This window comes from Taeniopygia guttata, chromosome 2, assembly GCF_048771995.1.
Source record: "Taeniopygia guttata chromosome 2, bTaeGut7.mat, whole genome shotgun sequence".
Classification (NCBI taxonomy): Eukaryota; Metazoa; Chordata; class Aves; order Passeriformes; family Estrildidae; genus Taeniopygia; species Taeniopygia guttata.
The window spans coordinates 79,886,121-79,899,197 of NC_133026.1; the positions used below are offsets into that span (position 1 = coordinate 79,886,121).

Sequence of the window (13,077 nt, forward strand, 5' to 3'; positions counted from 1 at the left end):
ACTAAATGAGACCAGTAATACTTCCTCAGGGCATGCTCCCACTGGCCACGTAAGTGTTTCACCGCGTGTTGGCGGGGGAGGGGGCGGGGGGGAGTGATACCTGCATTTGTCTGCCTCAGTGCCATCTTTCTCCACAAATCTGTCCTGTTGCTCTTCAGTCCATGCCAGGAGTAAGAGCTGCAGAGTCCTCTGTAGGACAGAAGTGCCTGATGCTGGTATTTAATGTTGGATCATCAAAAGCTGATGCTGTTGTATTTACATTCTTGTAGTCTTCAACACATCTAGAGCTCCATTTAGCAACAAGATAATTGTAAATGGAGAAAAGTGTCTTGACCCTGACATATTTAAACTATTCCCATTATGACCATCAGAGTCTACCACAGCAGGTTTTCACAAGGGCAGTAAGTGACACAATATTTCAGCTTGTACTGAATGAATGGGTAGTGTATTAAAAGCTGTATAAACAGATCAGCATGAATGAGTGCAGTGATTTTTATGAAGCTAAATATTACATGTCATAGAAATTAAATATCAGAAAATAAAAAATTGATGCAAAACAGAAATTTGATGCAGGTAGGATTTTTTTTATACCATAATTTAAAAGATTCCCTCAATACACTATGTCTAATTCTGTGTATTGTAGTTAAATAGAATTACACATCAAATAAAAACACAGCAAAAGAGGAGAGGGGTAGTTAGAATTTTTTTTTTTCAGATGAAGCTATGGTTGATTATACCATGAAATCTTATCAAAATTATTCATGCCAGAAAATTCAAGGTGGTTTTGGGTTTGTCTTAGAGAGACAGTTTCTTTTAAGATGTTTATTGCAATTCACGTGTTTTCTTATTGTGTATCTTTCAAAACTATCAAAATAGCAAAAAATTCTTTTGGGACTCAACTGCTTCACAGATCACGCAGAGCAGTCATTAAAAACAATGCATTTAGCCTTAGGATTGGACATTCAGAAGCACAGCAGTAAACAGCAGCACTGTTGAGTGCTTGACTTGGTAGCCTGATTCCTCTGATGCTTTGGAAACAACAGGTACAACTGAATAACCAAAGCTAAATAACATTGTCATAGCATTTGAAAGAAAGGTTAATAACCAAGACTGTATCCACATTAGACTGTCAGATGGTTGTCTAATTGCAAAGTATTCTTTTAAAGTGAAAGTGATACCTATGAGAGAGAGAGAGATCTCATTTAGGCTAAATTCCTTGTTGATATAGAATGATTTTCTTTAACTGCAGTTGAGCTATTCTAAATTAATACAAGACAGTTTTCTCCAAAACCTATGTTATTCTTAGTCCACATGCAGGATTGCTAAATTCTGACAGCCGTTTATAGATAAAGAAAGCTTTAAGTGGGGCTAAGAATACTTAGCAAGAAGAAATCTTACTGATTTTGGTGATACTGCACTGAACTGTCATTCAAATCAGGAAGAATTAAAGGGATATCTGTGGCAGTGACTGAAAAATCTATTTTAATTTATTTTTTACTTCCAAACTATAAGCTAATTTTATAATCACTGAAAACCTAACACTTAAAAACTCTTAATAATGAAGAATGAATCATCTTGTGTTTTCTTAGGTTTTGTCTCACTGCCTTGTTTAAATTTCTATTTTGTCTGAGAAATAGCTAGTCTTATCAGCCTGTTTAGTTTTCAGCAGTAAGAGGTGATTTTTAAAAGTCTTACTGTACAAATGATAAATAATCAGAATTTGTGTAAAAGTTAGAGTAGTAACCAGAACTACTACAGCCAACCTATTTATTTCATGTCCAAAGGCTGCACTGAGTATTTACAGATAAGCCAATGTGACTTGAGGTCTACTCCACTATAAAAAGTCCCTCAAATTGTATGGTTGCACAGGTCTGCTGACAACGCTGGGCACACTTGATGGATACATGCATGGTCTTAATTGCTCATTTTGCTGTCTGTGTCACTGTAATAGACCCTTGCAGCAAAGAGCCTGAATGCTGACAGAAACAACTGGGAGTGTGCAGATAAAGCAATAGCTCTTAGGGGATCATGTGTTACATGGCAGGCCAGCTCAGAGGATCATCACCAGGGCGCCATCTGATGGGACTGGGGAGCTTGCCCCAGAGACAAGGCTTGGTCCCTGAAGGAGAAATGCTCAATCAGCCAGAAGCAGAAACAGGTAGCATATAAAAGAACACATCTAGAGGAGGTCAGTTTCAGGGTGGGGTATTGTTTGTTTGGGTTTTTAATTTAAAGAAAATTATCTAGTGTGCCAGTTGTAATTCAGTATTCTGAGGGTTTTTCCCTTGCTAGGTATCCTCAGGTAAACATAATAACAGTTGCTATAATTTTAATGGCGTTGGTGTAGTTCTTGATTTATGTAAACCTTTCCCCCTTGCTGTGAAAAATCTTTTTATAGTGACTATTATAACATGTAGAAAGATGAAAAAGATTGAGGCTTTTATGATTAGTCCCTCTTACACAAAACTTCTTGGAATAATTATATACTTGGAAGGCCCCTGAAGTTTCATGCTGAAGGTAACTTGTGCTTTCCAGCTAATTTAGGATATTATCCTTCCTGTGTCTGTTCTCTCTTACATCAGTCCATGGCAAAAATATTACATATGCTAGATATTAAACATACTTTCTCTTTTTATCATGGGGCTTTGAGGAATACCTGTCTCAATTTCACCTTTGCTAAGTGTAGATTGTTTGTTTTCAGCCATTATCTGGCATGACTGTAATGAGATCTGCAATCTGCAGACTGGTAGCTGCTACAGGGAAGGTCATACTACTTGGCGAGACCCAAGCATGCTTAGGAAGGGCAGGTGCAGATGCTTTAATTTTGTCTTTGAGATGGATAAAACTGCCACTGAGAGTAGTGTCGACAACTTGCTAAATATTCCCATATCCAGACAGAGGTGGCTTGCCTTCTGGATGATCTTTCCATAGAAATCCGTATCTGTCCCCTGTATAAGGCAGATGATTTTAGTTATCCTAGAATCATAAGGACATTGCTCTGAAGCTGCCACTGTTTGTATGAGTGTATGGAAAATGACCCTAAACCAGAAAGAAATTGCTTGGCAACACCCATCTTCCCCTACCTCAAAGCATGACAATGACAATTGCATTGAATAACTAAATCAAAATCAAAATAAAAAAATCAAATCAAAAAAATAATAAATTGAATAACTAATAACAAGTCACAACTGACAGGAGTCAGGTGTGTTCTGCACAGTGCAATCCTTATAACACACCCTTCATATCCCTAGAGCCTTGAATTGACATGCCCTAGGTATGGAGGATCATGCCTGATAATAGTTTTCAGGTGATGTTATGATAGTTGGCACATTTTCCCACGAAACTGAAGCTGGATTATTTTAATTCCATTCCTAGGTAATTAGCAAAGTCGATCTGCCATTTGCTCAGAAAAGCAGTTTGATGAGCCATGGATCTGAGCTCTTGCTCTGAGTATCTGTTCGTAGTGTTCCTGTCATGAGAAAAAGATGTTTACATTAACTGGGTTTTAGAGGTCTAACCAGGAACTTCTAATTAAACTGAGAGTTATTCTTCACACCTCTGTATTCATGGTATTCCTGTGTGACTGGATTCTATTTGAAATTCATTTTACTGGTTTATGGCAGGCTGAAGGACTCCTTGCCCTGTTAGATTCAAAATGACAGTCTATGGTTCACATATACCAGGAGTAGAGTTGACACAAAGAATTAAAAGATACAGAGTGATCAAGCTGGGCTGCATTTAGAATGGAGAAGTATTTTTTCCCTGAAAACTTGTGCATCGTATCTCCACATCCTGTAACACATCCAGAAAACATGGTTTCACCTGTTTGAGAAATGACAGTGCAAAAATAATGCACTGACTTAGTGGGACATCTTACTATCAGTAGATACTACTAATGTTCCAATTTAACATCTTCCCAGCGACCTGTACATTATAAATGACAAATCATGTTTTATTCCCTGTCGCATTGACTGCTACAGCATGTCCATGATGAGAAGTAAAATTAAGACGACAACATGTTTTCTTTGACCACTCATTTAATCTGGAACTTGTTTCTCTTTTGCAGAACTACATAGCCTGACCATGGTGATATTAAAGACCCTCTGTGAATGATCTGTGAATGATTAACAGTGATTACTTCAGTAGAGGTGACATGAGACTAGCTAGATATTGGGGTGTACTTACTGGAAAATAATCAACTGATTGTTTATGCCAAAACGCTGATGCAAGGTTTAGATTTGTTTTGTTTTTCAGCTATTTCCCGTGTAAATAAATGCACCATATCTTGGTGAGGGCTGTAGTAGCTATGAGTCAGTGCAGAAAGTAAACAGTGACTTTTGTAAGAAAAGGAAAGGCAGTCATGGGAATTCAGAATATCCATCTCTTGATTACAGGAGCAATTGGAGCATAATGAGAAAGAATGATAAAAAGAAGAACCCAATTCGACAGCTCCTCCATACAGAGCCAGGAAATGCACTGTCTGTGCAAGATGTGCCCCTGGTGTGTCTGTATTGCTTTGTGCAAAGCCCTCATATTCTTTGTTTGCTGGAAGTGAATGAGGCAGATAGTTCACAGCTCAGGGACTATAAGGTTGTCTACATTGCTGTCTTGGTGAGGAGGAGTTTCTGGTGAACTTGGAGAGGAGCTGAGAGGCTGACAGTCTCTGCAGGTTTTGGACAGTCAAGGTGATGTGCAGTTGGCTGTGATAGAGAGAAGGAAAAATCACCTCAATGAGAAGATCAGGGAGACTATATCTCTTTCTACTGGTGTCTAAATCAGTCTATTTTGAAAGCTTGCACTCAGTATATAAAAAAGCCTGGACACATTACTCTAGTACAGACTTGAAGATCTATCTCTGTTTAAAAGGATTCAGGAATATTTCAGGGTGGGTTTTTTTTTTTTGTTTGTTTGTTTGTTTGTTTGTTTTTTGTAGTGGTGCAAAGAAAGGTGCAAAGTTGTGCTGAGAGCTCTTCCTCAGCATCCTTCTATTATAATTTGTGCAGTTTCTCTTGTAGGGCTTTCTTTCTTCATCATAGAGTCATAGGATCATAAAATGGTTGGGTTGGAAGGCATCTTAAAAACTATTGAATTTTAACACCTTACCATGTACAGCAACATCTTCCACTAGACCAGATTGCTCAAAGCCCCCATCCAGCCTGGCCTTGAACACTAGCCAGGAATGGGACATCTGCAACTTCTTTGGGTAACCTGCACCAGTGCCTCAATACCCTCTCTCCATCTATATTTATCTACCTACTGCTGACTTTATCTGCCTAGAGGGTAAGAGAATGAAATTTCAGAAAGAAGTCAAATAATCTTGTCCTCACTATATACCCCACAATGAGCTTTTCCATGAATCCATGATTCTGGTTTTCCTACATGTGCTTCCCTTTTGGAATATCAGTGGAGCTCTTGCCTTTAAAAGGGGGTGGTTTGTTCTACTTTAGGTGGAGTCCCCAGCCCTGCAAATATAGGGCACAGGCACTGTTTGGGGAAAAACATGCTCTATATTTTTACTTTCTTATTTCTGCCACACAAAGGTAAGTCAGAAGTTTCCATCACTTCAAAGGGAGAGAGTTTTTCCAATTGATGTTGTCCAGACTCTACTTCCTAGGTCACAGAAGAAAGTTCCCCCATGAAGTGGAGGAAAACCCCTCACCTGATGATCTTGTAGCGGCAGAGAGAGGGAGAGGTGGAGGCATTGGAGTTCAGGGACCAGAGGAACCAGACAACACAAAACTTGCAAGCTGTTATGAAGGGCAGGCTTCTGATGTGTAATGTGGCAAAAAAAAATGAGGGGTTTCAAGGAGAGTGAATTTGTTTGCTAGAGAGATACAAGAATTCATTCTAGTGCTCCGGGGCTATATGTTTTCTGTCAAGCTGTCTGCTGGGGTGAAGGGAGCAGTATTGAATTAATTGGGCCAGTTTGTGTGTGGGAGAGCAGCACAAATTAGGACTATGTGGGGATGCAAGTCTAGATGGTAAATCATATGTTTAGGGGGCAGAGTCAATTAGGAACCTGCACTGGAAGGGCTGGGGGATTGTCCAGTTATAAGAGTCTTTGTTGCTTTGAGGGAATGAAAATGGTGGGGTTTTTTAGATTCTCAGGAGGCAGAACAGGATGAAGTAGATAGAGCAGAAAAAGAATAGACAGAAAATGTAGCCCTAAGTCCTCTCATCTTCCTCCCTCTGAAATTTGTTCCACCTTCCCAAGATTCCTGTGCTTTTTCCACTTTTAATGAAGAGGTCATTGAAAATGGTATAAAAGATAGAAAGTGCCTTGCCTTCTTCCCAAATTCAAGGGCCAATGTCCTCCCTTCCATTTCCACACATTAGCATTGAATACACAGGTCTGATGTGTGTGTTTCTTATGTTCTTTCTTTGTATAAACATTAGTAGTGGGGAGAGAAGAGCTACAGACAAGCCACATCACCAAAGGCTTATCTTCACCTACTGAAGGAGACTCTGAAAAGTTTTATCCCCTTCTTGAGATTGCTAATTCACCCATTTCCAAATCAAACTTGTTATGCAAATTTGCATGCAGTTTTTCTCTGGGAGACTTGATGTTAGCAAATATAGATTCTGTTTGTAAATGCTCATTCATACTTATTTGTTTCTTTGTGCATCAGTACTTTGAACTTTATGACACAATATGTTATGCAGTGAATTTTGTTTTAATTGGATTTGTATAAATGTGTTCAGAAGGCCATATGACCCCATCTAAGGAACACAAGAATTACAATATTATTATAATAATCTGAGGCCTTAAGTTTTGCAATGTAAAATAAACTACGTAAAGAGAAGATTGAGGCATTAATGTTCTCTCAAAATGAAAGAGAAAAGGAAACACTGCTGTAAAATGAGAAGCAAGGAACAGCAGGTGTTTTATATTACGCTCTGATAATATTTTTCTCTCAAGTTAAGAACCCTAACAACTGGGATCTTCAATTCCTAGGAGATGTGTTTGGCAAAACTTCTAGACTTTTTAAATCCTGGTTTATATGTGCATATGCATATTTTAAAAAGGAGGGAAGGAGGGGAGGGGAAAGGAGGGGAGAGGAGGGGCAGGAAGGAAGGAAGGCAATTATCAGCCCTTCTCCAAATTTTAGTGGGCCATGAGTCTCCCTATGCAGGTGGGTGCATGCTGCTGGGCCACTCAGCCCCATCCTATGGAGGAACTGATGTCTTCCATTTGTTCCTCTCTGCGTTACATTTCCTGAGCTCATTCGCAGCTGTCTCCATTATTCACAGCTCTGAAGTGATGAGAGGAAGAAAGAAAATGTTTTATCTGTCTGTGAGAAGGGTTCAGGCGGGCGGTGGGCAGGGAGCCGTGGAGATAGTGACCCTTGCTGTTGCCTTGCAGGAATGTCAGCTCTGCTGGAGAGGAGGCCCGTAGAAGAATGAGGGAGTGTGATGGCCTGACAGATGCTTTGCTGTACGTGATCCAGTCTGCTCTGGGGAGCAGTGAAATTGATAGTAAGGTTTGTCATCTTTGTCTTTTCAGCAGCAAATACAGGTATTCAGGGTACATGGGGACTATAAATAGGCAATTTTTCATTATATTCTTTTTTTAATGCATTGTGAGGAATGTCTTAGCAAAGCATAATATAGCCAACTTTTTCCTTTTTTTTTTTTCTGTTGAGCTTTGCAGAAGTGCTCAGCAGGAAAAAAATTATTTTATTATTTTAGTGTGCTAAGCATTGTATTTGTGCCTGTGTATTGTGCACAGGTAGGCATGTCATCCTCTCTATTGAATTATTGAAGGAAAAAATGTGATACTGGTTTAAGAAGAGCAAATATATCATATTCCATGTAAAGTTCCTTACATTGCTTTGCCAGTTTTACCTTAAAATTGATTCTTAGTATCCAGTATGAGAGCTAATGAGAGTGAGGTAGGCTTAGATGGCAAACAAGCAAAAAAATTATTGGGCAGTTAATAGGCAGTTTTGCAGTAAAACCAACGTTATTTCTTCTTTGAAGAGGATCAATGAATACTTTCAATAACAACTGTGTTAAGATGCCTCATTATGTCAACTTTGCTTCTCTTAAAATGCTAGGATATGAACAAGCTTCTCCAGAGGTGAAAGGCACTCCCTAATTATAAAGACTCCAAGCATTTACAAATTGAAGATTTGTAATGCATTAAAGTATTCCAGAGAAGAAGAAAAGGGACAGTTTCTTTTGCTTTCAGTATACAGTGCTAAATTAATTACAGCTGCTGCTCTAGGGCAACCTTGGTCCATTTGGAAACCGCTAGGAATTTCAGGAGAGCAGCCTTTTATGCAGCAAGGTTTCAAAGCTCACTGGGCTTGTATTTCCAAATAATTCTTCACAGAGTTGTCTGTGGACCCCCATGGGTTTATAGATTTGAGAGGAAGATTCTCCAGGAGTCTTTGGTTACCATCTGACTCAAATAGGTGAAATTTGCCTGTGAATTCTGGGGACAGAGAGACGAATTAAGAGAGGTTCATAGCATGAGGTGCTGGGCTAACAGCATGGCTTTGGTTTTTTTTTAAGAAAAGAAAAAACAATCCTCAAAACACCCAAAAAATCTCACAATCCATTACCCTGTAACCAAATTTCCATTAATAGAAGTTTAGTAGAGGGATGCTCAAAGGATACCAACCCACAAGGCAGGCACAATGCCTGACAGCAGGGTTTGGGGGAAACTTGGCTGTTGCCAGCCCCCACTACCCCACTTCCTGCAGAGCAGCCCCCAAACACAGGGGTGTTTTTAACTTCATTCGCTTCAGAGTAGCTTAAAAGTAGCTAGAGTAGAAAAACTAGTGAGCTTATACTTAGCCCCCTCATGATGAAACATAGAATAGAATAAGGAATTCAAGGATCTTGAAAGTCAAGGAGGAGTGAAGTTTGTCCAGCTGTGTGGTTAGAACCAGCTTTCTTGGCTTGTAGGAGTTCACCTTAATAGAGAAGGTGTTGATTGAATTTGAGCCTTGGAAGTTGGCTTATCAGTTTTTAGTTTAAGGTAAATTTTAGTTTAATTGTCCTCATGATGGCTCAGCTTATGTTTTCCACAAAATGAGAATTTTAAATGCAAAAACTGATTTCTTAAAAGGAAAATTAGAGTTTAGTATTCTAATCAACAAATGCAAAGCTTCAACTTCAGCATACTATACCAAAAGTGAATAAAATTCATGTTAAAAAAAAAAAAAAAAAACTAAAGAGGCAGCAAATTTTGAAAAATAATTATGGTCACTGTAATGTTTGCAAAGTTTTCAGCTATGAAAGGTGCACTGAGAACATTTTCTAGACACAGACACACACACATACATATTTCCACATGTGTTTATATATTTGGCAGAAATTTCAAATTAGTACAAGTGTATTGCAAAATTGTGACATTTCATCTATGTTAAAAAACAGATGTATAAATTTTCCTGTATAGATGAATCTGAATTCGATGTCACCTCTGGAGCTTTGTGTCATCACAAGAATAGTGTGCTGAGTGCATACCTGGCAGAAGCTCATGCCATATGTGAAAGTAAACCAAGCCCCATCTGTTTGCCTCACTGGTGAATATGGCAGAATATGGTAGAGCTATTCCATTCCGGGTTAATGGAGCAAAAGAGCTGAAATGTAGTTACTATTGCTTTTTATCTCCATAGAGCATTAGGAACAGTTGAAATAAATAAAAATAGATAGAGAATGGCTTTTTTAACCATGCTCTTCTTGTGTGCAGAAAATTAAGCTCATAACCTTCTTATTAGGGATAGTCAAACCAAATTGAACCAACTAAATGAGTAGGTTTCACGTCTAAACTGAACTTCTTTTAGACTTGGAGAAATTAGGTTGAATTACAAGTGAATTTTCCTCCTCTGGGTCTCATCCATTTATGGATTCCTGCTTGCATCTTCTACAGAAGGCTCAACCTATTAGGAGGATAAATGGATGAAAGGGAAAGGCTGCACACAAGGTATCTGTCGGCAGCCTGGCTAGAAGCGTAAAAGCTGCAAGACAGATTTCTACTTCTACTTCTGGGACTGGAGAAACATCATCTATTTATGCCACAAGTACTTGTGAAATGGAACTCAGATCCCTATTTTATGGCAATTTACATAGAATTTTCACCAGAAAAAAAGGTTATTTCTGGTTTTAAAAGGACAAAACCCAGGATCTATTGCCATTTTTTGTTTGTAGCATTTTCTGTTCACTGAGGTGGGAGTTTCCTGACATTTGGAGTGTTCAGGTTCTCTTGATCACTTTTTACCTTGACATCTGTTTCACATGGGGCTCATGAAATTCAGAACAATAAAGAAACTCACCAAAAAGTATTGTCAAGAAGACTACTGATTTGTTACCATAAAAATTTCTGAATCTCTTAACCTATGATTAACTGGGGAGCACTCAGAAATGTGCACATAAGAAGTGTGCTGAGAAAATGCACATGCAAAGATAGATGAAATTCCTTCTGCTTTGTATTCAGAGTGAGCAAGGGGAGAATTTTAATCTTTTTCTGGTTTTGTTTTCTGTATTTTTCTTTTTGACATACTTTTCAGACCGTTGAAAACTGTGTGTGCATTTTGAGGAACCTCTCATACAGGCTAGCTGCAGAAACATCTCAGGGACAGCAGATGGGAACAGATGAACTTGATGGATTACTCTGTGGTGATGCCAATGGAAAAGATGCAGAGAGTTCAGGGTGCTGGGGGAAGAAAAAGAAGAAAAAGAAATCACAAGATCAGGTAATGAAAGTTATTTGCAGCTGTGTTGTGAGTAGTTGAAGTGCCCATAATTTAAAATATAAATAATTAATGCACTGAACTAGAAATTAAATGCATGATGCATAATATACAAAACTGTTGTCCTTGTTAATTAGCTGAGAGCGTAAAGTAGAATATGACTCTAGAGTAATAAAATATGTTTGCTTGAGAAATTGTACATTATGTGGTGCACCTGGAAACTGTACTCATGGGTACACTATGAATGCCATAAATACTGTAAAATGCTCTTTGAAAGGAGGCCATTTCTAATGAAAAGTGTAATCTGCATATACTTTACACTGTACTTCCACAGAACCACGAGGCTTTAATGCAAACAAACATCAGGCTTGTATATATACACTTATTTGCTTCAAAGTTAGTCTTGTACCTTGTCTCTACACATTGAGAGAAAGCTGTACAGGACTGAATCAAGTAATACGAGTAAATGTTAAATGTTGATATATTTAATGTTGCCAAAGAAAAATTGAAAAGCAAAGTCTTGATTGCTTCCTCAAGTTGTTTGACAGGGTATATTTTTGGGTGGGTTGATTTTTAGAGTGTATTTTTCTCCTTTTTTATTCCATTAAGAACTTATAATTTGGAGAATACTGAAAATTATATTACAGAGAAATACACTGTTGTATCTGTACACACAGCAAATAGCAATAAGAATGGCTACTGATTTATGGGCTTTTTCAGACAGCCTGTGCTGGCAGCAGTAGTTTTCCACCTCTTCCTACACTTACTCACTTTTTTGCATTGTAGTTTATTTCTGTTTTAGATTGCTCAAAGAAAATATTTTTGAGTAAGCAATTAAGTGCACAGGGGAATAAATTATGTCAACCAGTACTGAAAAGATTCCTGAGTTCCTAAAGCCAAATTGTGTTGTGGTTAAACACCCTATCATCAGATAACTTGAATTTGTTACGGCCTTTTGTTGGGATTCTTGAGTTAGGCTACAGTGAGATTAGAAGTGTTGAAGCAAACTAATTTTACCCCATGAAGTAGTCATCATCCCTGTTACTGAATTAACAATTCTCACACACTGTGTTTTCAGTTATTCAAAGGGCAGGAGCAAAGAATAGCGTGTTTGGTGTATGCATGCATCACACTGCAACTTGGCTTGCTCTTTGATGCTCTGTTTACTAACACATGCACACACTATCTAAAGGTTTTTTTAAGTCTTCCTCTTCTATTTCTTCTGTGACTTTTGGATCAGAGAGTCATACTTTTAACTCTGTACTGTTGACTGCTTCAGTATTCCCATAGGGTCTCTCTGTACTGCGAGGGTTCCCTTAAGAACTTTTTTTGCTCCTCCAGATCAAAGATCTGAGCTCTTTTGGCCGATCGCCTTTACAATGTGCATGCTATTGCCTGCTCTTGGATATTTTTTGTCTGTTTCAATGAGTGCTCATTATCAGCATGTTGCATGGTAAAGGCCTCCTCTGAGCTGTTAGTGTTGGCCTCATGGAAGACTTTCATATACTCTTTTAAATCCAAAGAGTAATAAAACTACATGCATATTTTTGGGTTTATGATCACTAGGCTTTTCTGTGGCAAGAACATAAATTTACTCTTTCCAGAACTGATTCTGTTGTACACAGGACTGCTTTGTATTACAAGTATTAGAAACATTTTTCTAATGGTGGTTTCTTATTTCATCTAATTTCCTTTAAATCCACTTCATCTTGCCATATTCAGGGTCTCACATGTGGATATTATTCAGTTCAGGAATTTTAAAGGGCCCTTGTGAGCCTTCTGCAGGTTATTTTCACCCCATAATCCTCAACTGTTGTTGAACATTTCAAATGATTTAAAGTATATTATCAAGTTAATATATTATCAAATTAACTGGAGTGCCACTAAAAACAATAGCAGCAAGATCACTGTGCCAGAAACAGCTCTCCCAACTTACCCTCAAAAATGGAAAAGAAAAGCAATATTTTTTATGTAACCGCATTTAGATTAATAGCATAAAATAACTCAAACTGTGATAAGGGTAAATGTAACTTTTTTGTCCGTTTGTACAGGAGTATGTTCAGAGGTGCTTGTCCAGTGTGGACATAGTTGCCCAATTGTGTAAAAAGACACGTTCCTTCTGCTTCTTTGTCTTTGTGGTTCCTTTAATACTTGAGAGTTTTGTCTTTTCAGGCAAAGCCCAGGGCACAGGCACATCTCTGTCAGTTGTAACACCTCAGTACAGAGGAGTCATATCCAGCCTATGGTTGCTACATTTTACGTCTCCTGAAGATATGTATGCAGGGTATAGGGTTTTTTTCCCTTTTTTGGCAGCCTGTGGGATTTTTGGGTAAACAAAATTGCTGTTTCAGTCCTTCTCAGAATATAAAATGTACAA

The 13,077-nt window shown here is 38.3% G+C and overlaps 1 protein-coding gene across 10 annotated transcripts in view; it reads left to right on the forward strand.

Annotated features, from left to right (window-relative positions):
- The window catches only part of CTNND2 (catenin delta 2), a 667,938-nt gene that overhangs the window by 558,995 nt on the left and 95,866 nt on the right, over positions 1-13,077 (forward strand). For all 10 annotated transcript variants that reach the window (XM_072924313.1, XM_072924314.1, XM_072924306.1 and 7 more), the window contains 2 exons: positions 7,364-7,481; positions 10,518-10,703. In XM_072924313.1, coding sequence (XP_072780414.1) covers positions 7,364-7,481; positions 10,518-10,703 — 304 coding nt within the window. The remainder of the gene's footprint in view (positions 1-7,363; positions 7,482-10,517; positions 10,704-13,077) is intronic.